Here is a 26,287-nt window from a genome sequence, read left to right on the forward strand (position 1 = left end):
TAGCCTTCACCGTTAAAATTCACTCCGATGTTTCTATGCACCGAAAAATATTCACTATTGGACTTGTTTGGCTTGTCTTGAGCCATGAGACTCAATGGCTGAGTTGGATTCACTTGAAGCGGGCCCCGCATAGGATAAACCCCAAGAATCCTAAATTTTCAAAAAAAAAAAAAAAGCACGGTAGCAGCAAAGAGAGAGGGGACGCGCACCGTCCTGCGCTGGCGAGCGGACGACTAGGGACCCACGGTCCTAGCCGTGGGCGCCACCATGATGTGTATTCTTCATCCACGCCGTTCATGTGATGGGCCCCTTCTTGCAGTGGACCCCCTCCAAAGCTTAGGCCGATCTGACGCTCGGGTGACCCGCATCATAGAAAGCAGTATTTATTAAACATCTGCCATTGAAACCCTTTTATGGATCACAGAAGTTTTGGATCATTATGAAATTTTTGTTTTTCCTTCCATTCACGTCCCTGTGACCTTATTAAACGGGTTGGATGGTATGTAAACAAAATGGTGGGCACCATTGGGACCAATGATGCATGTGTTTCATTCCCACCGTACACAGCAGTGGATGGTGGAACCCACCACTGTGTATGTGTTCTGCCCACACAGTCCACACCCCTGGACGGTGGGACCCACCATGATGTACGTGTTCTATCCACTCCATCCAGCCATTGATCAAATGACCACGTCACAGGAGACAGCGTTGATGACCCGTCCGCCTTGGGTCAATATGAAAATTTGTTTTTACTTTCATCCAGGCTCACGTGACCTTATCAACAGGTTGGGTGGAAAATAAACATTTGGGTGGGCCCAGGTCCGTGTGACCTTATTAACAGTTCGGTGTCAGATAAACATTCTGGTGGGCCCCATGTGGAACCCACAATGGGTTATGTGTTTTATTCACACCGTCCACACGGTGGGACCCAACAAGATGTATGTGTTTTCCGCTCCCGAGGATATCGGTCCTATTTTATCCACTCACATCAACCTCCAACGATCAAACTCTAACACCCAATCAGTGCTCTCCACGTGGCAGCCTATGCACGTCCGTTCTAAACCGGCTCCTCTTTTCCTCCCTGCCTCTCGTCTCTTCATTCCTTTCCCTCGCTTCCCGTTTCAATTCTCTCGCGACTCACTGAGTCACGCCCCATTCCCATGACTCGATGATGCAGCGACTCGTCGACCATGCTCTCGCCATCACAAAAGAGTACGTCACTCGATCTTCTCCTTACATGTTCCTTCTCTTCTTATTTCGTTTTCAAAAATCTTCTGAAATTTCTTACATTTCATGAATTATCATGATTTTTCAGAAATGTAGAGCTCAAATAAAAAAATATATATATATTTATATATACATTATTTATTTATCTTCTATCTGCCGTCGATGGGTGTTGCCGATTACCGTATCTCTGCATTCTCGATGTTTATATATCAGGTGCTTTTTTCCCCAATTTATGAGTGTGGATGATGATTTAGGGCTTGAAATGGAAGCATTTGATTATGTGGAGGAACACGTGCTCCAATGCACATTGTAATGTGGCACGTGCCTGGGACATCCAACCCGTGTGTGAGGTGTGTTGGAAATAATGCGTTGAAAACAGTAGATAATATTCAGAAAAAGAAAATTAAATAATAAAATAAAGTAAGAAAAGATTATTTATTTGTTTGAGTCGAGGCGTGACTGGGTCACTCGGCTTGAAACCAAATATGCCCTCCTTGGATGGCGTCCCAAGGGCAATAGGAATCTTGGACAGTTGGCCTCTAGATACAACAACTATGATCCGGTTCCAATGGTGCACTCGCTTTACACGGGCTTGAACCAGCATGCAGTACTTAACCGAAGTGAGTTGACTCTACAACGAACTCAGTTGGCAAAACAACACTGAACCAGAGATAGATTTTGAAGAAACGGAGAAAGAAATCATTAGTTTGAATGAATTTATTATTATTATTATTTTTTTTTCGGAAAAGGAATAGGTCTATATATAGACCACGATTAGGTGCTTAAAGCACCGTTTCAAATGAGTTAGGTCCGTTGGGTTTGAACCCAACTGGTGCGACCACCCGAACAGACGCGTCCTAGGTTTAAAATTCGCGCAAAACCGACAGGTGCTAGTATACTCGTGGAGTGTGGAATAAAAACCGTTAGTGCGAGTGTTCTCTCGGTCCACACATAGACCCAAACCCAGATTTGAACCGGCGTAGCACGCGCACGCACATGGCTCGGCGCACGCGCGTTATAAAGAGATGGTCTAACCCAAATGGCTATTCCTCCTTGGCGGCTCAAGCCTTATACAAACCACATCTCTTATATACATGAGATTTTTTTGGTTCTTTTTTATATGGGACAAGAGAGCTACACTAAAAACAAAAACACTTAAAAAACATGAAGGGAAAACGTGAATTTTTATTTAAAAAACCTTTTAAAATGCAACAAGGTGGGCCCCACCATGAAGATCACATGATGTGGAAATCAGGCTGGTCGGCTCATCAGGTATCACTTGTTGGTATGTGTGGTGTGGGCTGCTTGATGAGTGGATTGGCCCAACTTTTGTGTCAGGTGGCCTTCATGGTGGTAATGACATCATGCACAGTTCATATGCCATGTGCGGTGTATGTTTCACTGGTCGTATATTGTAATTGAGGGTGCATTTGGGTGTAGTGCCGAATCTTGGTTGGCCGGGCTTATGAGGTGTAGACAATGTGATTGGTGTTTGGAGCAATGTGGGGAAGGGACCTGCATGTGCAGGCTTTGGTTTTTTAGTATGATTGGCGTTTGGGGTAGTATGGGGAAGGAACCCGCATGTGTGTAGGCTTCTGTTTTTTAGTATAATTCGCATTTGGGGTATTATGAGGTAGGGACCCGCATCGTTTAGGCTTCAGTTTTCCTCCTTTTCTAATGCAAAATCAATAGTGAGAATTTCAGATGGAAATGGGAAGGTTGAATTCTTCTCTCACTTGCAATGTTGATACCTTGTGTTATGGAAAAATGATTTTGGTTAAAAAATATTTTGAATAAAAATGAATAATATATGTTAGTGTTTGTGAAAAGACTTGGTTTTTTCACCTTTGGGAATGGTTCCATACTGGATAGGAGAGAAGAAAAAATCTACTTTATAAGTTGGGTGTTGAGTACCTTAATATTTGCTTGGTGAGACAAAGGAGTACCGAGACTTGCGTGTTCCAGTGTAAATGCGCATGGACTCGAGCACGGTCATGGTCTCGGTCTCGGTGTGAGGGCATGGGCATGCGAGGCAGTCTGGCTGTAGAAGCCCACTTTGCACTTCACACATGCAACTGGGTTTGAAGTTGAGGAGTATTATAGGGAAGTGATTTGAGAGAGACCTCACTGCCTTATATAGGAGTTGTGGAGCCGTTCAAGAGAGAGGCCTAGTGTAATTGCTCATGCAATAATCGACCATACCATGCAGAAAATGCTACATATGGCTAGCCCAATAGACAGAAACAACTAGCCACTATGTCTAAACGGCTAGCATGTAGCTAGTCCCCTACATGTAAAATGGTCAGAAACTGCCAAAAATATGGCTATTCTCTCCAACAGTCAGAAATGGTCCGTTGTATTTATGACTCTAGACCAAAATGTCCAGCCACCCTTGCCTATATAAAAAAAGCTTTGGCTAGTTCATTCGATAATCACTAGCTATTTAATTCATTCTTTCATCTGAACCAACAAGCTCCAAGTGTTCTTTGTTCAAGCCAATAGGTTCAACACGAACCTGAGACTATCGGGATCGAAAGGTCCATAAGAACCAGATTAGTGTAGTGGTCTAAGCCAACAAAACTAATCTTCTTTCTCCATCTCTCTTTCCATTTGGGATTTTCTTTTTTAGCTTTCATTTGCCAGTAAAACTATGTTTATAGAGTTCCATCAGTGGTTCTTTTATGTCTGTTGAATGCAGGACCACACACAGGCTCGTCGTATCCTGAAAGTTATTTGCTTGTAACCTATCAGCAGTCTCAATTACCTTGAAAAGGGGCGAATAACACTTTAAGGACAACGTGATTACACGTGCTTCAGACTGTCCTTAATCTTCATATTTTAGGTTTTCAATTTCCTTTTGTTTTACCGTAATTATAAATATGTAATTTGAGATTAATAAATCCAAAATTCTTAAAGCATTATTGTAATGGAAACTGAAGGTGTATCCTCCATCAAACTGATGAACCAGGATCTGATTCGACTCGATCGGTTCGACGGAACCAACTTCACCAGGTGGCAAGTCAAGATAAAATTTCTACTGACGACATTGAAGATTTACCACATCTTGGATCCGAACATACATCCACTGCCTGAAGTAACCGACAAGGACACACCGAAACAAGTTGCTGCACGAAACAAACAAGCTAAAGATGAACTATTGTTCCGTGGACACATCTTGAACACACTATCTGACCGTAAGTACAATCTGTACACGCAAACTACATCTGTAAAAGAAATTTGGACCACCTTAGAGTTCAAATACAAGGCTGAAAAGAAGGTACCAACAAGTTACTGATAGCTAGGTACTTTAACTTTAACATGGTAGATAATAAAACATTGCGGTCCCAAATCGAAGAACTGCAGCTAATTGAAAATAAAATTAAGGCTCTTAAAATTGATCTCCTTAAGTCATTCTAAGTCGGGGCTATAATCACAAAATTGCCCCTGATGTGGAAAGACTATAGGAAGAAGTTGTTGCATAAGACTGATGACTACACATCGGAACAAATCTAGAAACATTTGAGAATTGAAGAAAAATCTCGCAACCATGATAAGAAAGATGAAAATGGGAATTCCTCGTCCAAGGCACAAGTAGTAGAAATGATCCAAAACAAGAATCCCGAGAAGGACGATTCCCTGAAACCTAATAAAGGAAAAATCAAGAAATCACAGAAGAAGAACGAAAAGTTAAAATTATGAAAATGGTAATTCCTCGTCCAAGGTACAAGCAGTAGAAAGGATCCAAAACAAGAATCCCGAGAAGGATGTTTCCCTGAAACCTAATAAATGAAAATTCAAAAAATCACAGAAGAAGAACGGAAAGTTAAAAAAATGAAAATGGAAATTCCTCGTCCAAGGTACAAGTAGTAGAAATGATCTAAAACAAGAATCTCGAGAAAGATGATTCCTTGAAACCCAATAAAGGAAAATTCGAGAAATCACAGAAGAAGAACGGAAAGTTCAAAGGCCCTTGCCATGTATATGGAAAACTAGGCATTATGCTTGAGTATGCCGACTTCGCAAATTAAAGAAAGATGTAAGTGCAGTTGAAAATGAGATAGTTGTCATGATCACCAAGGTTAACATGATCTAAGGGAAAGTCCCTGGTTGGTGGTACGATACGGCTGCCACAACCCATGTTTGCTACAACAAGTTAGCCTTCGAAACGTATGAAGACGTGACCAATGATCAAGAAGTCCAAATGGGTAATGAAGGCTAATCGAAGGTCGCGGGCAAAGGAATCATGGAACTGGTGTTTACCTCTGGTAAGAGAGTGATCTTGACTAATGTGCTGCACCTCCTAGATATGAAGCGAAACTTAGTTTCTAGGGATCTTCTGGGAAAACCTGAGATACGATTAATGTACGAATCAGCCAAACTGATTCTGTTAAAGAATATGAACTTTTTCGGAAAGAGATATGCTTGTAATAGCATGATTAAGTTTTCTTTGAATGAAAGTAGCACTTCTGCGTATATGGTTGAATCTGTAGCATTATGGCATAGTATATTATCACATATAAAATATATTACCTTAAAATGCATGGTTAAGAATGGCCTGATCTCATACATTGAAAATGAGAACGATAAATGTGAAATGTGCATATGGTCCAAAATAACAAAGAAACCATTTCCAAGTGTTGAGAGATCATCTCAAGTAATAGATTTTGTGCACACTGATATCTGTGAGTTGAACGTCATTCTTACCCGTGGAGGCAGAAGGTACTTTATAACCTTTATTGATGATTACTCCAAATACGTGTGCGTATACCTACTAAGGAACAAAGATGAAGCGCTTAGTATGTTCAAGGTATATAAAGCAGAAGTGGAAAATCAATTAAATAAGAAAATAAAGATTCTCCGTAATGACAGAGGAGGAGAATACTTCTCAAGTGAATTCTCTAACTTCCATGAAAAACACGACGTAGTATACCAATGCACTGCACCATACACACCACAACAAAACGGTATAGCAGAAAGAAAGAATAAGACCTTAGTAGAGATGGTCAACTCTATGTTAATACAAGCTAAATTGCCGCTAAGTATATTTGGTGAAGCACTACTTGAAGCGGGCCACATCCTATATAGGATCCCATTTAAGAAAACCAAAACCTCACCATATGAGATATGGAAAGGTAGGAAACCTAACCTAGAGAATCTTAAAGTGTAAGAGTGTCTCGCGTATTGCAGGACACCTGATCCCAAAAGAACTAAGTAAGAACCCGGAGCTATCAAGTGCGCCTTTGTAGAGTATGCATACAATAACAAAGCTTATAGATTCCTAGACTTGAGAGTCTAACACTATCATAAAATCTAGAGATATAGAGTTTTTTGAGAACTCACTATCATTGGAGTCAAAAGGATAATGAAATCCAAACTTTTAGAAGTGAACCCGTGAGTAAAGCTCAACAAGAAGTTATAGCTCTAAGCGAACCTCATAGGAGTCAGAGGGTAAGAATAGAAAATAGTCTTGACCTTGAACAAATAGACTCTCAATGTATCTTTTTTCATATCGTAGAAAGTGATAGAGACAGTGTTATTAGGAAGATACCTATAGTAATGACTATAGAAGATGACCCTAAAACCTTTAGTGAGGCTATGTCTTCTAGAGACTCAACCTTTTGGAAGGAAGCCATTCATGATGATATGTACTCGATAGTGTCAAATCAAACATGAGAACTGGTGGACTTATCTCCAGGTTCCAAACCTATAGGATGTAAATGAGTATTTAGGAAGAAAAACCACATTGATGAGACTATCCAAACCTTTAAAGTTATATTAGTAGTTAAGGGGTATAGATAAAAAGAATGGATAGATTATTTTAACACATATTCTCCTGTAGCTAGAATAACATCCATTATGATTTTATTTGGGCTAGCATTTATACATCATCTTCACATCCACCAAGTGGATGTCAGGACAACGTTCTTGAATGATGACTTTAACGAGAAGGTATACATGGAACAACCTGAAGGGTTCGTTTTGCCAGGAAATGAGAAGAAAGTTTGTAAATTGATTAAATCATTGTATGGACTAAAACGAGCACCTAAACAGTGACATGTGAAATTTGATTCCAACATACTATCTCATGATTTCATGTATAATGTAGTTAACAAATGCATATATTCCAAAGTTAATGGTAACTATATAACAATTATTTGTTTGTATGTTGATGACATGTTAATAATAAGTAATAAAATTGAAGGTGTAATTGAAACAAAGAAGTTTCCGTCTTCCGTATTCAAAACGAAGAATCTTAGACAAGTGGATACCATCTTAGGTATCAAAGTTAAGAAACATAGTGGGGGTTCTGCACTGTGTTAGTCTTATTACATTGATAAAATACTAAACAAGTTTAACTATCTGAAAACAAAAGAGGCAAAAACCTCATTTGATCCAAGTATCAAGATAAATGAGAATAACGGATGAACAGTTGCACAACTTGAATATGAAAGTGCTATAGGTAGTCTAATTTATGCTATGCAATGCACTAGACTAGATATCGTATATGCTGTGAGTAAACTCAGTAGGTTTACTAGCAAGCATAGTGTGGAACACTGGAATATAATCAGTAGAGTTCTTGGTTACTTGAAAGCAATGCAAGACTTAATGTTATTTTACTCAAAGTTTCCTGCCATATTGGAATGATATACCGATGCGAGTTGGATATCAAGTGTAGGAGAACAAGTCCACTACAGGGTGGGTCTTCACCGTAGGAGGTGCAACTGTATCTTGGAGATTTAAAAAATAAACCTTCATAACTCACTCGACTATGGAGTCCGAGTTTATAGCCCTAAGTACAACATGCAAAGAGGCTGAGTAGCTTAATGATCTTTTATTAGAAATCCCATTATGTGCGAAGCCTATTCTGACTGTTTCGCTACATTGTGATAGTGAAGCCACATTAACTTGAGCTTATAACGACACTTATAATGGAAAGTCCAGACATATAAGTCTGTGACACGACTATGTGAGACAAGTAATTCAATACGAAATCATTGAGATTTCCTATGTGAAATCAAGTAATAACTTGGCTGATCCTTTTACTAAACCTCTAATGAGAGAGATAGTAAGGATAACATTTAGAGGGATGTGGTTGAAGCTCTTCAACCAAAATTTCACCAGTGATGGAAATCCAATATAAAAGTAGAAAATCTCTAAGTTCGGCTTCAATGGGTAAAAACAAGTTACTGATATGTGGAAGGTTTCAGTAGTAAAATCATAAATAACCTTATCCACGATAAGTAGTGCTGGCCATTATAGATAGATGGCCGAGTCTCAGAATTCTTAATGAAATCCAGTTTAAAAGACAAGTGTCTTAATAGTAACGGAGACACTCCAAGTATTCTTTGTTCAAGCCAGCAAGTTCAATATGAACCTAAGATTGCCAAGACCTAAAAGTCCAGAAGAACCAGACTAATGCAGTGGTTTAAGCCAGTAGAACTAATCTTCTTTCTCTCTCTCTCTCTCTCTTTCCATTTGGGATTTTCTTTTTTAGCTTTTATCTACCAGTAAAACTATGTGTATAGAGTTCCATCAGTGGTTCCTTCGTGTTTGTTGAACGCAGAACCACACACAGGTTCATCATATCCTTAAAGCTATTTGTCTGTAACCTGTCAACAGTCTCAATTACCTTGAGAAGGGGCAAATAAGGCTTTAAGGACAACGTGATTATACATGCTTTAGCATGTTCTTAATCTTTATATTTTAGGTTTCCAATTTCCTTTTGTTTTACTGTAATTATAAATATGTAATTTGAGATTAATAAATCTCAAAACCTTGCATCCCACCCACCTTGGGGAGTTGGCGCACCCATATGGCTTTGGTGGATGGGAACATTGCAATGACATGTGGCTATGGAATGATTTGGGGGACAATTAGAAAATTGCAAATGGAACGTGTCTTTTGTTAATTTTCTACTTATTGAGGTTGCAAATCGTGGGGCCCATCGAGTCGTTTCTTTCTTTCAATTTATTTGAGAAATTGTACTCTTTAGTCTATTTTCTTGATGCGATACTTCATTGAATGCATATAAATACATGCCACTTCAATATTCTTTTAGACATATCTCAAGTGGCAATGTGATATCAAATGTCATTAAGCAAACACATTGTACTGTGCAGGTCGGTGAAGGCATTCACTTATGAATCTTTGAACAATGTTGTGAGGCTGATTAATGGGGTGTCGGCCCTTCTTTTGGCTGTTTTGCCGGGGAAGACTACTATTCTTGAAGGTATCCATGGCTGGGAGCTCCGGCCCACTTTTCGCGGACCTTGGTTTCCTCGTTGGATGGAAAAGTAAGTTCTGACCAATATTTTTCTATCATCATCGTCATCATCATCATAGCCTTGTCCCAGCTATTTGGGTTGGTTTTATGAAAATTCTCATGATAGCCTGCCTAAAGTCCAAGGATCGGCTGCCCACTTGAGGTCAATCCTCCTCGCTTACATGCTTGGAGTGTCGGGAAATAGGATGGTTCATTCGTAAAACGACTCGCCATATGAGGGATCAAATGGTACAATCCCTCTATCATCACCACAGAATAAAAGGGGTGAGGTTGTAGTTCTTTGTCTGTGAAGATGTGTTGTTAGGGGCTTCATTTCCCACTAAGGCCAAACCTAAACTTGTGCTCGAGAGGTAGCTGTCCGTACATTGATAAAAGATGTATGGATTCTCAAGAAGAGAGAAGCCATGGTGGTTCCCCCTGATTGCTTAGATCCCTCTAGTAAATAGAAAGTTGGATTCTTTGAGCACATGCATCCCTTCATTAAGGAATTGAGGTCTGTGCTGGATATTCTGTATTGCTGCAAGCAAAAACATGAAATGAGTAGCCATCCACATAACTAGCAAAATGCTAGTGGACCTGGTAAGGAAAGGCTGATTGAGGATAGCTTGATCTTCCATTGTGTTGGAAAGATGAGTTTTCATGTGTATTCTCTGCATAAAAGAGGAAATCTACAATGTTAGCCTAATAAACTGGATGTCTGTGGGGGCAACTTTTGTTGATCCAAAATGCATATGGTAGGCCCCATGTTGGATTGGAGGTGCCCCAAAAAATTTCCCCATCAAATGATACCGACCATATGATTGTGCACTTGTTAATGGTAACCGTTAGTTACTTTCTGTTTTCTCTGGATTGGTAGAATCATCCGATAGGGGAGTTATCATGGTATGGGTCCATTCACTGGCAGGGCCCACCAGAATAATGGCATAGGTTACTGAAAAGTGGTCTCCCATGTAATTGCAGATCTAACAAAAGCCATTGTTTATTTATTAATTATTATTATTTATTTATCAAGCTTCACATACTGCCTATTTATAAATTGGTCTCATCCACATCATCATCGTCATCATTGTCCTTAACCCAGCTCTGGGCATAGGCTATCTTTTACGTATCCAACTCGGCAATCATATCCTTAAAATCTGCAGCCATGAAGCACTAACCCCTTTTTAGTTATAAAAAAAGAAGTCCACATCCCATATCTTTGTCGCATAGATAGTTGCTATTGCAATGACTGTTTGATAGAGATTTGGGATTGCTTGCTCGAATCAAATGAAAAACCCAAAATCAATCACACAAGCAAGAGAGAGGAGAAGGGAAATCAGGAGAATTCAATGAATTTGAGTCAATAAACCCAAAAACCCACCCAAGAGAGAAGTAAAAGAAGCTATAATACCTCTCTCAAATATCTCAATTTCTTGAAAATTCCAAAAAAAAAAAAGAAGAAAAAAACTATATACAGTTACAAGAAAACAGAGTTTTATACAATCACAACTGACCAAAGTAATTAGTGTGCTAATCCTCAACCAACCTTGACTGACTCTAACAACCACTTAAGCAACTAATAACCATCCATAGAATTGACAAAAATACCCTTTAGAAGTTAGAACAAGGCTAGGATATCATAACAACCATAAAACAGAGTACAACTATGGACTCTCTAAAAAAAGAAAGAAAGAGAGTGCTTTTGCTGGATTCTGGGTGTGGAAAGCTGATTTCTGTGCTCACAGTCAGAAGGGTCGTCATATGCATCAAGCTGGTCCTTGCTTTCCTCAATCCATCTATTCTAGATGGGTGTTGGCGCATCCTCCTGCATCATTGTTGGAGCCTGTCGTTGGTGCATTTTCTATTGTTTAAAATTTGGCTAGAAGTGGAACTATCTACTGTTCATGTTAATCTTCATCCACAATCCTTCTGACCAGACAAAATTCTATAACATCGAGGGTTTTAAAGCTTGCATCAGGCCTTGGTGTAATTTCTTTTTATATTTGGGATCTGTCAGATGGAAGTAACTAAATGAGATTTCTTGTTATAGTTTCAGATTTTGTATGTTTGTGGATTTCTCCTCTTCCAAGAATTCATACGCCATTGGTTTATTCGAAATTTCATATTTGAGTCACAGCTTAGAGCTTGGCTGTATGAATACTTCAGTTTCAAAATCGATACTGGTTTTGTCCTTTTGATACTTACACGTTTACATTCCCCGTGGTTGAAGTAATATGGATATGCACTCTTCAAAAAAAAAAAAGTAATATTAACATGCATCTATCCTTTGATGCGGATCCTGTAACTTGGATATGCACTCTTTGCATGGCTATGTCTCTGTAACTTGACCTGTAGGTCTTCCACAGCTGTATTGCAGTGCCCATGCTTTTCCGCTCAACTCCATTTCTGGGATTTCTGTCTCTGGGCCATTTTTTTGCAGAATTGCTAACCGAACACAATCATTTCACACCATGAACACGCATGAGCTCCCATGGGAGACATGGCAGGTGTGTACAAGATCTTGACCACTCGTCTTGAGGGCCTCACCATGAACAGGCAATGGCCCAAAAACAGGCCAACAGACAATCGTAACACTCAATCAGCAAGGGGCCCAAAAATGGATGGTGGTAAATTCTTTTCCTCAAATTAAGTGCTAGGATCGTCTGTTTGGCCTATTTCTGGGCCATAATGGTGGGGCACACTTGCTGAGTGGTCAAGATCTTGTACTTCTGCCATCCATCTCAATGGGAACTTGTGTGTGCTAAGGTGTGCAATAAGCTGTGTCATGATCAATCAGCATTCCTCTTTTTGTCTGGACTAAAAATATGGGAACTTCTGAGCATTCAGTAGGGTCAGTTGTCTGGGCTATATAGGTGTTGTGACTATGTTGAATCCAATATACCTTTGTTTCTATGAGGATCTTATTATTATTATTATTATTATTATTATTATTTTGATTGGGCTGCATTTGGTCACTACAAATATCATGAAATCACCAAATTTTCATGATATTTGGTGCAACCAAGTGCAGCCAGTGTTTTTTCCTTCTGGCTGAGGAGGGCATTCAGATGCACCCCTAGTTTCAGTTTCTAATTGTTAAAATGGATTTTTTCCACCTTGGTTATGTTGGTAAGGTCTATATTCCAGTTTTTATTTTTCTAACATGACTGCGTTTTCTTGGTGTTTATAGTGGCTACTCTTCTTTCAACCAATTCATTCTTGAACTTTCTGAGGATTCTGGCACTTCCTCAAGTGAGGATTATATATCTGGAGAAGAAGATAACTTGTCTTCATCTTCATCCTTTTCCCAGACAAGCAGTTTTGCGACTCCATTGTCTTCATCTTCATCCTTGTCCCGGACAAGCAGTTTTGCGACTCCATTGTCTTCATCTTCATCCTTCTCCAGGACAAGCAGTTTTATCAAGTATGATAGACATCAAATGCGCTGGATCAAATGCTTGCTTTCATGGATGTTGTGGCCCACAATATTCATTCTGGGGATTCCATTTCGTATTTGTTATTTTGCTGGCTTTTGGAAATTGGGTGCAGCCTCTGTCAGTTCAGAAGATCACCAGTCTTCATGTTTACCTTCTTCCAATAAATCAAACCTCATAGAGGATCACATGGTTCCCTGTACCACTGACAGGAGACGTGGGGTTGTTGAGGTAGTTATAGGACAGCTCTTTTATATATACATACATATATGTATGTGTGTGTGTGTGTATTGAAATGCTATCTAATTAGAGATGTCATATGACGCTCGATCGTGACAAAACATCTTTCTTTTTCCAACCCAGAGTGGTATGATGGGGACCCACCTTTTGGCAACCTATCTAGCTGTGGGTCCCATCATGCTATGGCCATGCCCTAATACCTCACCAATTAGAACCAATACCCACATTTAACAAGGGCCAAACTGGACCGTTAGGTTCATCTGATGAGGGGGATGTTGGGGCTCTCCCGTCTGCCATGATGCCCAACATACATACAATCTGTGTCATGATAAGGGAGGCCCATGTCATGCGAAATAATAACTCGATCAAGCATCATATACTTGCCATAAACTGTTTGTTGATTCCATGCTGGTAGCATTTCGTTTTCTATATTGTTTCCTTCTCTATGTTCTCCAAAATGAATTTACCATTTTCTCATATCAGGCGATGTTTTCTTAACCAGGATCTTCAGCTAGCGATTGAGATCTTTATAGAAGCTGTCTTTGACATTGTTCACACGGGAGCACATTACCTTCTTTCCCCATCAGAAGCTTGCTGTATGCTGTTTAGATGGGTTTCCTCTCATGGCAATAAGAACAAGAAAGACAGTGATGCAGATGTATCTGTTCTGATGGCTACCCTTGGAGATGTAGCCCCGAGTCCAAAAGAGAGGGAGATGACCTTTCATCACCGTTTGAATACGGATGAGCGGACATGTCGGGATGTCATAACAGAACTTGGGTAACCACTGACTGGACCATCCATAGGAGTTACATTTCTTCTTTTCATTGTTTAGCATTCTCATTTTCACAGCTAGTTTCCATGTGCGTGGTACTGTTGGAATGTGAATAAGTGTATTCAGTGATGGTTTTATTGTCACCTGAAGATTAAGGTTAAGAGGAATGATCAGATGCAACCCTGGTCTCAACTTCCAAGTACCAACTTCTAACTGCAAGCCATCTATTTCAGGTATCCATTTGAAGCTATTCGAGTAGTTACTTCCGATGGATATGTCCTTCATCTTGAAAGAATCCCAAGGTATAAAATGAATCTTCTTTTAGTTCTAGTTTGGTTATAGCATTAGAACCTTGGTATTGAACTCTTTCTAATACATGGATGTGGGATTCCTACAATGGCATGTTGTTGGAATGGTACAGACGTGATTCAAAGAAGGTTGTGTATCTACAGCATGGAATATTGGATTCTTCCATGGGGTGAGTTATATGTGCATATCAAAGTTTCATCTAAATGCAGTGTGATCTCAAATTGTTTGTGAGATTTTGTTTGTTTACAGCCTAAATTTTCAGTTCTGCTATTTTACCTAAACCCTAACATAAATTCAGTTCTGCTATTTTATGTTGGCTTACTTAATATTCGTTGTCGATCCAATTTTTCCACCATGTCCTCTTCATTACTGTTATTTCAGTTACTGAGCATCCCATTCTCTTCAAGGTGCCAAAAACCACTGTTTACTAGGGGTGTATTTCAATGCAATATCAAGATGAATTGCCACTATTAGTCTAATAAAGTGGAGATAACTTGATTTAAGATTAGACCAATTACAGTAATGCACTCTAATACCTTACTCAAAAGTTTTGGTTTTGAAGTCACTTCAAATCTTGAACTCCTGGTTGAGCCACACTATCAGTTGGAGCATCGCACCACAAAATGAATCCAAAATCAGGATTAACAAGGAAAACTTTCTTTTTATTTATAAAAAGAAGAAGAAGAAAACTTTCTTTTACTCACCATTTTGTGGTCACTTATGCTGCATTCATGAACCATGCCATGATGTTGAGCCTCTAGAGGCTCACCAACACTAAAGGGCTGTTAGTATTTAGGGTTATGTGTGGGGAGTGGAATAGAACCTAGTGCTTAAGGAGAAATGATGGAGTTATATATATATATATATATATATATATATATTTTGGGGTTATTAGGTTGGTTAAAATGAAGTGTTTATCTTTTGGACTTCATTGACGGAGAGCATGGGTGTTAGATCACCAGTCTTTCTTTCTTTTCTTTTCTTTTCTTTTTGTGGTTTGGAGAGGATAGAAGAGAGAGAGAGAGAGAGAGAGAGAGAGAGAGAGAGAGAGAGAGAGAGAGAGAGAGAGAGAGAGAGAGAGAGAGAGAGAGAGAGAGAGAGAGAGAGAGAGAGAGAGAGAGAGAGAGAGAGAGAGAGAGAGAGAGAGAGAGAGAGAGAGAGAGAGAGAGAGAGAGAGAGAGAGAGAGAGAGCAGCATTGTTACTGAGGTGGGATGCTCAATTGAGTGGTGCCATTAAATTGAATTTTGGTGGCAGCTTGATTAGCGATGATAGAGTAGTCAATAGTCAAACTTACCTGTCTATGGTCTGCTTGGAGTAAGAGACTCTTACATGCCAGATGCCAAGGTACTTTTACTGGTTTTTAAGTTGTTTAAACATTCTATTGAGGGTTATTATAGAGGAAGATTCGATGAATGTTACCTCTCCATTGATTAAGAGAATTGCAATACCTGGTGTCTTACTGTACTATCAATAAAATTAGGAATCTCGCTTCCACTAATAAGATAGATTTTGGTCTCTACATGTTCTCTCTCTCTCTCTCTATCTCTATCTCTCTCTCTCTCTTGTTAGATTTTGGTTATTTACGGTGAGGAAAATGATGTTTCAGATGTTTTAGGTAAAGAACGGGTTAAACATTCCTGAACTATGTATGGAGTATGGAGCAGTCTCTGTCCCTTCAGATTGTTCTCCTTTGTCATAAAGCTTTTGATTTGTCTTAGAAAGGAAAATTATGGTTCTTTCATAGAAACAGGGTATAATTTATAAATTTCTGCTTATCATCATCATTAACACAGCTTTGTCGCAGCTATTTGGAGTGGGTCTGCTTACGGGATTTCTCATGATTGCTAGGCAAAAGTTCATTGATAAGCTGCCTGCCTGACATCAACCCTCCTCTATGCTTGCTTACCACATTTATGCATCCAAATCTTGAACAATCAGGCATAACTGCCTTGTCATGGTAGAAACCTGTACAGAATCTCATGGAATATCTTGCAAATCTCTTGAATAAGGGTAACCCATATGTTAATTGTAGTTCAGTTTGACTTCAGGTATCTCTACCAGGGATCATGAACTAGAATTTGCTAAATGCTGAAAGTGGGAATGTGAATTTGCTGTTCTAAACATACAACCCGAACATCATGTAGTGGTCAAAATCTACTATGCTCATCTTGAATTCCCAGATCCTTCATATATGTCTATTGTAGTTGCTTTCACCTGTGATGAGAAGAAAATGGTGCCAAATCGCTATAAGATACCCAGATCCTTAAATCCTTCAAGACACCCATGTTTGATTGGATATGACATGGCATGTAACAGGCAGGAGGCCAATGTTGGATATGGGTCATATGGCTCAACAGCCACCAACTATCTTATGTTGAAAATAATTAAAATTGTAAAACTTATTTTTGAAATATGTAAAAATATGCTGAGGAATATTTTAACAATGAAAAACACTATAATAAGAAACACATAGATCTCATTGTACCTTGAGATGCGGGGTCAAACTCGACACCCGTGTTTATAACCAGGAAATATTGCTTATGATTACGTGTTTGATTCAAGGTTTTGCATTGTGCAAAAGGATGGTGTCAATGTCTCATCTCCAGTATGTGTTAGGGCTTGTTTGGACGTAACTTCCACCAAAGGAATTTTCCCTCAAAAGCAAGTCCGTATTGACTTCATAGGTTGATTTTCTGAAAAACTATCCGATTGCTTTTTGGCATTTTGGCTTTTTAGCACTTATTTCGATGAGTGGGGGATCAAACAGGGTTTGCAAAAGTGCTAGGCGTCAAACACCCCTTTTGAGGGTGCATCCAAACAGGCCCTTAGTTTTTCATTGAAGTACCATTGGGTTAAGCATATGAAAAGTACCAAACAAGAATGATGCAGGACAATTAACCATTTACTCTAAAAGCTCGAATTGTTAGATCATGGCGAATCAATCCCTTTATCTCAAAGCCCAGGCCCCACATCTCATGGGTTAGGACCTCAGCCGAACCCCCCTCGTGGGCCCTAAATCACATGGGTACCACCTCACATGGGCTGCCCATCCCGAGTGTGCCCTTGCATCCCATAGGTAATCCCACTCGAGCCCGATATGAAAATGCCCCTTCATTAATCACTCCCGGTGAGGAGTCTCGAACACAAGACCTCCCGCATTGATACCAATTTGATATAATGATGGTGGGAAATCAAAAGAGGCAGGTGGGATTCACACGTGTGGCCGTACGGTCACACGTGTGGCGTGGGAGGATGAATTTAGGTCGGTTAGGGTTTGGCTTGTGGATGGGTATGAGAATGTTGGGTTTGGGAGAAGATGAAGATCTGTGATGGGGAGAATGAAGAACCTAAAGAAAATACCTGGATGGGGAAGATGAGAAGATGGTGTGGGGATAGATGGAGACTTCACACCTCCGTTGATGAAGATTAGCTTCACACCAATCTTCCTTTCAAATCGCATGTAAATATCTTCAAATCGCATGAAGATGGGAGAAGAAAGCAAGAGCTTTTCTCTCCCTCTTTTTTTGAAAAATCACAAAATCCAATTTAATGCAGGACAATTAACCACTTGCTCTAAAAGCTCGAACTGTTAGAGCATGGTGAATCAATCCATTTATCTCATAGCCTAGGATCAACATGTCATGGACTCATGGGTTAGGACCTCGGCTGAAAACCCTTCATGGGCCTCAAATCACATGGGTATTGCCTCACACGAGCCACCTGCCTCACACGGGCCGCCCACCCCGAGTGTGCCCCTGCATCCCACAGGTAACCCCACTCAAGCCCGTTGTAAAAATGCCCCTGCATTAAAGAACTTCTCTAACACATCTAATCTTTGTGAACATATCAATACAAAAAGGGGAAAGGATTGCGGTGTGCTAGACCACCGAATTAGTTGTCTCCCTAGCTCCTATTGATGGAAACATTGCAAACCGTCCATCAAAGGTAGCCTAGGGACCAACTAATTTGGTTGTCTCGAAAACTACCAAATGAAGCCTCATATAGGAGATTCTTAACAAACTGCCAATTAGAAGCTATTGGTTTTGAAGGTATCATGGGAATCTTTACATTCTTTTCATACAGAGGAATTGCAGGGTACTGCTCATCAGAAGATATAGCTGCTGATCCACAGTATACCATACCGTTGGGACAATCAATCAATGACCCACATCATTAATCTGAAGGGCCCAAACATGGATGGAGATACCCCAGAAATCTCCCAGATAGAAAGATCATAACTCTTTAGTATTTGGGCCACGTTCATTGTATGTTAACCATTGTTGTATTCTCTTCTGCTAAGCATCTATTTGTAGGACACTATGTTGAAGGATTGGGATCTTTCAATCTCGAGGATTTCAAGGACACTCTCCCTATCCATGGTGGGGCCCTTAGATCTGTGCTTACAATCACCAAGTACACCAAGTAAAGAATCCTACACTTATTGATGAGCAGGACCATATAATTTCTCTTATACACATGTTTTCATTTTTCTTTTTCTTTATTCTTTTTTATTTCCCTCTAGTGTCATGATTTTTTGCATTATTTTCTACATTCAGTACTCTAATGTATTAATTCCCTATCTAGTTGGGTTTCCAATGGAGTTGTTGGCTCTCCAGCATTTGCAGCCTTTGATCAAGGTACATAGTGCTTTTCTTGAGATCAGCTGTGAATGTTCAAAATGTATCTCTGACAATGTCCTTTGTGCATCTAATATGACCAGCAAGTACCATTGACATCTTATTTCACAGGTTATGATGTTTTCCTTGGGAACCTACGTGGGTTGGTTTCTAGGGAGCATGTTGACGAGAACATTTCCTCATGGAAGTAAGTTCCCTTCTTATGGGTCGTTCACCTGGTATATTTGTACAAGGGTGCATTTGGTTGCACCAAATATCATGAAATTTCATGATTAATCACTCTAATTTGGTGCAAAATACCATGATATTTGGTGGAACTAAATGCCCAATAACAAACCGTTGAAATCTGAGAAGCATGGAAACGGGAACTTTGCATTTTTAGAAGGCCTTCATATTATAAAATGCTAAAATGTTTGTAATATGATGATGCCATTATATTTTGGTGAATCCAGTTATATAAGTTTGAGGTATTATTTGATTTTCAATTGAAAAAAAAAAAATGATGCTTTAAATAAAAATAAAAAAAAACCAACTACGGTACAGGTGGGGCCCACCCATTGAGCAATAAGTATGCATCTTGTGAGTCTCATAATTTGTTGGGTCATGCTGTAATATACCCCATGAGATGTTAGGTGGATAATCCATCCACTCACTATCATTTTGTTCCCTAGTTTTGTTTTCATGGGCTGATCACACAACACTCTGAAAGGCGCTTTGAATGATCGAGCCAAGATAACAGACTATCGGGCCAGCCATATGAATGGTGCAGATCTGATATTGTATATTTCCCCTATAAATTTATCATTATGATGATACAATGTACCACATATTCCGATCCAATGCAGCTACTGGAGATACTCTATCAATGAGCACGGGACCCAGGACATGCCTGCAGTGATAGAGAAGATTCATCAAATCAAAACCTCCGAGTTGAAGAGCAGCCAATCTGATCTCGACGATGAAACTGAAGAGCAGCCCTATAAGCTATGTGCAATATGCCACAGCCTGGGAGGGGCTGTAATGTTAATGTACATAATAACACGCCGGCTTGAAAATAAGCTGCACCGGCTGTCAAGGTTGATCTTGTTATCGCCTGCAGGCTTCCACGAGGACGGCACTTTAGCTTTTACAGTGGCAGAGTACGTGGTTCTTATGATGGCTCCTATCCTGGTCCACCTCGTGCCCGCAATATATATACCAACCAGGTTCTTCCGGATGCTTTTGAACAAGCTGGCAAGGGACTTCCACAACTACCCTGCCTTGGGAGGATTGGTGCAGACCTTAATGAGTTATGCTGTTGGTGGGGACAGCTCGAACTGGGTCGGTGCGATTGGGATGCCCCACTATAACATGAACAACATGCCTGGCATATCATTTCGCGTCGCTCATCACCTCATGCAGATGAAGCATGCACGGAAGTTCATAATGTATGATTTTGGCAGCGCAACCGCCAACATGGAAGCATACGGATCACCTGATCCCTTGGACTTGGGCCAGCATTATGGGCTCATTGATGTGCCCGTTGATCTGGTTGCAGGCCGGAAGGATAGAGTGATCCCACCGTCAATGGTTAGGAAACATTACGAATTGATGAAAAATGAAGGCGTTGAGGCCTCATACAATGAATATGAATACGCCCACTTGGAATTCACATTTTCACACAGGGAAGAGGTTTTGGCCTATGTCATGTCCCGCTTGCTGCTCGTCATCCCACCGCTAAAGTGATCACAGTCTGTTCAGACGGCGATCAAGTTAAAGAAAACAGACATCGATGGATTGACCAAACTCACCAGAAATGCATCATTCCCATCCATAAGAGGGAACGATACAGAGAATGTCGGATCAGATACGACCGCAGCCTAGGTGCTGCAGGAGCCCGGCTGCTCGTTTTGTTGTAACACACTATTGTATATGAATAGATCGCCGTAGTATCTTTCGGCGTCATTTGTAATTTTCAATTTTTTTGAGCAATTGTATCATGTTTCCCTGTGAATTTGAGTGGGCCAGATTGAGAAGTGGCCCACCTCACAGCTTCTACTTTGTAAGATTATAGATGGTAATTTGTATTGACAAACATGTTCTGAAAATCTTTCTGATAATATTTTTCCCTCTGTAACATTCAACACTAATGAAATTGCATCTCCAAGTGGCTTCTAGCAGTTTGCAAATGAGGATTGTCCAAGCATCAATCTAGACCGTCCAGCGGTGCGTCACCCACCGTTGATTGCCCGTTATTCAAAAATTACTCTACTGGAATCATTCCCATCTGATAGCTGGCCTAAAAATGGGCCTTTACAACAAGAGATTTTCTTATCTGATTGGTGTGATTTTTGCATGGATTCTCAACAATGGGTGCATCTGGTGTGTGATCTGGACCGATGATTGTAATGTTCACAATGTTAAGTATAGGATTGTATAGGATCAAATACTCATTTTTGAATAGTTGAGCTCTGCAACTCATATAAAAGTGCTCAATCATCAAGCCAGGGTGCAAGATGTCGTTTGGAGTACTACAAATTACCTGGGGAGTGGGTGATGAACCAGTGCTTTAAGTTGCATGGGGACACTTGGACAAAGATCAATCCAGACCGTCCATTAGGTTCCGTGTACATTTCATGGGCTATGACATTAAAAATCATACTGATCCGATGATCTAATCCATCCAACAAGTTGGCCTTCTTTTCTATAGCAATCCATCTTCCAGCCCATGGATCGGATGGTTGGGATTCTTTGACTAACGCGATTCTCTAGAACTATAACCAATCCATGATGAGCCCCAACATATAGATGACTCAAAGTGTAGGTTGGGCCTACTTTTTCCTAGATGATCTCGACGCTTAGGCTATCATTGATCAGATGGTTAGAGACACCCAATCATCTATCAGGAAGTAATGCATCAAAATCAAGATACAAGGTGATCGTTGTTTAACAAGTGGGATTTCGCATCAATGGTGGATGGGCAATCAAAGGTGGGGCACATGTTGGATGGTGCTGATAATGATTAGACTTTTCTAATAAAATAGAAGTGGTCCGTCCATTTTCAATCCATTTTTTGGATGGTTAGGATCGTTATATTAAAGTGACTTTTAGGAGGGATGGACAATTAAAGGTGGGGGTTTATGATAGATGCTCTAGTTCAATGATGAGATCTGTTTTTTAATAAATATAAACCATCTATTTTCATAGTAATTAGTATATTGGTCATGATCATCTAATCAAAGTGACATTGGAAAGGGATGTACAATCAGATGATGGATGGTTCAAATTAATAATTGGACTTTCTCTCTAATATGATCAATATGGACCATCAATTTTCTAGCCATTAATTGTATGCTTAGTGTTGAGGCAGAAATCCTTCCTTGGACTCGCGTGCCTGCACAAGAGATGAACAAAGCAGACCCTGGCTAATACAGGGGACCCTCCGATGCCTAAGTTAGGTAGGGAATCTGGGTTTAGTCGAGTAAAAAGTTTTAGGCTAGAGATTATGCATACCTTTCAACATTAGAGGCGTTTCTATTTATAAATTAGGATAGGCGGTGGCGTAGGAGGGGTTTCCTCATTTAATAGAATCTCTCGTAGTAGGATTAGAATCTTATTGGGAACCGTGGTGATCGCCCTAGATTCTCGGTTGAAATCTCAGACGAATCCGTATCGCGATAGGCTTCATGGATCTTCGGCTAGGATCCCGGGCAAAGGAGGTCGGATTTCGATAGAAGGCAGTCCGTGCCGACCTAAAGTATATTGGCCCGGGGCGTGCTGACGTGGGTCCTGCCGAGCTAGGGTATGTCGAGCTAGAGTACGCCGAGCTGGGTCATGTCGAGCTGTCTCCTTAGTCGAGTTTACGGATTCCTTTTGTTGAAGTCTGTGATCTCTCTTGCTGGCAGGACGTCGAGATCAAGTCTAGAGTTTCTATTATTGTGCGGCTCGACCGAGTGCATAAGGTTTCGACCTGACCTGTTCCCATTGGTCGGTTCGTTTTTCCATCTAACCGTTAGAATCATATGATTAAAGTGATCTTAAGGGAGATATGCAATCAAGTGCGGGATGTATGATAGATGGTCTAAGTCCATAATCACACATTATTAATATGATCAATCAAAAAACCATTACTATTCTAGAAGAGAAAAATGGATAGATCTGCCACACTCTTTTTTTTTTATATAAAATCTCAAGGCCATCTATTCTACGATGAACCATGCACGCTTGATAAATGGTTTTGATCTATCACACGTGCACATACCAAAATAAAGGTCCATGCATCGCTCTTCCCCGAGTAGGATATTTCACACACATAGCCATTAATCTCGCAGGAACATCTTAAAAATTCAATTCAGGCATTTCTCAACAGTTTCCACTGCAAAATAATCTAAATTTCAGAAATTTCTTAAGACATGGAGCCTAACAGAATTTGAATATTTTTCTAGAACATTTCTCCCTGAGAGACTTAAACCAAACAAGAGATAGCCATACATCCAATGGCCCCATCTATATTTAAGGCTGTCAATGTGCCAGGCTCAAGCCATGAAAATTCAAAATTTTAAATAGGCCTGGCTCGAATAGTTTAAAATCCTGGCTGATGTCAACCTCGGGCCCACCCGAGCTGGGAAAAATAACCCTACGATGATTGGGTCGAGAGCAATTGGAGACGGATTAGATACTGACAGGTTGAGTAGCGAGACTCGCTACGGACGTCACCAAGTTCCGTGGGCCCCACCATGACGTATGTTTTGTATCCATGCCTTCCATCCATTTGGAGAGATCATTTTAGGGCAATATCCAAAGAATGAGTTAAATCCAAGGCTCCAGTGGTCCTAGCGCATAAAACTATATTATTAAAAACTTCTAAAGGCCACATAAGTTCTAAATCAATCTGATATTTGTGTTTTCCATTCTTTCATGTCTTTTTTAACTTTTGAACAGGTTGGATTTCAAATAAACATTATGGTGGGCCTTAGGATAATTTCAACGGTGGGAATCACTCTCCCCACTATTTTCTGTGGTGGGGTCCACTACAGCTTTTTATCTAACTCATTCTTTGGTTCGTACCCTAAAATGACATCTCAAAATGGATGGACGGTGTGGGTACAACACATATATCATAGTGGGGCCCACATAACTTGGTGACGTCACTTTAGTAGCGAACTCGCTACTCAAATATCAGTATCTAATCCGCGTCCATAGCAATTGCCCTCTACTCGAGACACGTGTCCTCTCCGCTTTTAATTAGACCCGAATCCAATACAACTAATGTTGCAGGGAATGCACGGGGATTAGCGGCTGACGGGTTGAATACCGAGTTTCCCCGCTGAAGTCACGTCACCAAGTTATGTGTGCGCTACCATGATGTATGTGTTGTATTCACACCGTCCATCCATTTGGAGATATCATTTTAAGGCATGATCCAATGAGGCCGAAGTAAAGCTCAGGTGGACTCCACAGTAGAAAACAATGGGGACAGTGACACCCACCGTTGAAACCTTCCTAGGGCCTACCATGATGTTTGTTTGAGATTTAACATGCGAATAAGTTAATACTGACATGGACGAAGGGAAAACACAAATATCAGCCTGATCCAAAACTTCAGTGGCCTCTAAAAAATCTTTAAAGGTAGGCATTCCATCCTCACTTGTTTCTTCTAGTGGGGTTGATTTGAGCTTTTAATCTGCCTCATTTTTTGGCTCATGCCCTAAAATGGTCTCTTCAAATGAACGGAATGTCTGGGGGTGTAACACATGCATCATGGTGGGACCCATGGGACTTAGTGACATCACTTCATTAGCGAGATTAATCCACGTCGGGGCCACCAAGATGTATGTGTGAAATCCACGGTCCAACATTTGCAATAGGGACTCCACGGATTACCCCTGTCATCATATTTTCAGAGCCATCTACCCCTCTTTAAATTTCAGTGCAACAAATAGAAATGGCGAATGATCTCTTCTTAATATGAGAACTCATCTTACGTGATACACCGTATCCAACCTGTCCATTAAATGTATAACCTCATGAACCCTTAGGGCCCATATATCAGCTCCATCTAAAACTCAGGTGGGCCACAACAACAACAAAGAGAACAAAATGGGAGGGTACACCTACTCTTGATTTTGCAAAAGAGTGATATTTTCATTAACCTTTAGTCCAAGCCAAATGAAGGACTCATATAGCCTGAATTTCAAGTATTTAATATTTTCCATGACCCTTAATTCAAGCCAAATGAAGGGCTCATATAGCTCATCCAAGCCAAAATTTAGGTGGGCCCAACAACAAAGGGAACAGGTGGGAGGGGACACCCACCCTTGATTTTCACTGGGTCCACTTGAGTTGCAAAAGATTGATATTTTCCATGACCTTTAATCCAAGTCAAATGAAGGACTCATATGGCCTGAATTGCAGGTGTATAATATTTCCCCTGGCCCTTAATCCAAGCCAAATGAAGGGCTCCTATAGCTTGACCCTTAATCATATCCAAAACCTAGGATGGCCCAACAACAAAGGGAACAAGTAGGTGGGGACACCCACACTTGTTTTTCACTATCGAGTTTTGGACTACGGAATCACATAGAGATGGATCTATGATAGCAATCCAAGAACACCAAGCAAATATCAGAGAACATAATGATTTAACGTGGAAAATCTTTTCGGAAAAAAACCACGGCACAAAGAGATAGATCTTTGCTATTAAAGTAAAGATTACAAAGAGGAAGACTTACTAGACTTGAGCAATTACCAAATATTTTCCTTTCTCCACCCTTTTAGAAACCCTAGAACTCTTTTAGAAAGCTTTAGAATCCCTTATAATACCTCCCAATCCCGTTTACACCCACATATATATAATTGTATATAGTTGTAGAAAAAATTCCAAACAAAATCGGAAAGAATCATATATAAAATTGGAAACAAATTCCGCACTTTCACAGTTTTACGAAAAAAAATTGTGTAGAAACTGTTTAGATTTAAGACATCAAATACAGCATTCATTAGGGCCCACTTGAATTGCAAACGATTGATATTTTCTATGAACTTTAATCCAAGCCAAATGAAGGACTTGTATGGTTTGGATTGAAAGCATCTGGTATTTCCCATGACCCATGACCCAACCCAAATAAAAGGCTCGTGTAGCTTCACCCTTAATCCAATCCAAAACTTACGTGGGCCCAGCAACAAATGGAACAAAGTAGAACACCCACCATTAATTTTCCCTAGGGCCCACTTAGATTTAGGAAAGAGTCTGATATTTTCCATAATACTTAATCCAAGCCAAACAAAGGGCTCCTATAACTTGAATTGCGCGTGCGCATAGGCTTCCCTGATGCGGAAACTCTATTCACGCTAAGGAGTCTAAAGCCCGTCTATTCTATTCCAAACAATGGCTCCACGGAACATTCTACCAACGAAAGCGTA

The 26,287-nt window shown here is 40.2% G+C and overlaps 1 protein-coding gene across 2 annotated transcripts; it reads left to right on the forward strand.

The window, feature by feature from the left end:
• The first annotated feature begins 1,070 nt into the window (after positions 1-1,070).
• On the forward strand, positions 1,071-20,983 carry LOC131234995 (uncharacterized). 2 transcript variants are annotated; one of them, XM_058232043.1, is made up of 9 exons: positions 1,071-1,212; positions 9,348-9,521; positions 12,681-13,155; positions 13,667-13,944; positions 14,173-14,241; positions 14,361-14,417; positions 18,834-18,886; positions 18,998-19,073; positions 19,732-20,983. In XM_058232043.1, exons 1-9 carry the CDS (start codon positions 1,169-1,171, stop codon positions 20,609-20,611), a joined length of 2,106 nt encoding a protein of 701 aa, XP_058088026.1. In that variant the 5' UTR covers positions 1,071-1,168; the 3' UTR covers positions 20,612-20,983. The 2 variants fall into 2 exon arrangements, with proteins under 2 accessions (XP_058088026.1, XP_058088027.1); XM_058232044.1 differs by lacking the exons at positions 18,834-18,886; positions 18,998-19,073.
• The last annotated feature ends 5,304 nt before the right edge of the window (positions 20,984-26,287 follow it).

This window comes from Magnolia sinica, chromosome 19 (genome assembly GCF_029962835.1).
Source record: "Magnolia sinica isolate HGM2019 chromosome 19, MsV1, whole genome shotgun sequence".
Taxonomy (NCBI): domain Eukaryota; kingdom Viridiplantae; phylum Streptophyta; class Magnoliopsida; order Magnoliales; family Magnoliaceae; genus Magnolia; species Magnolia sinica.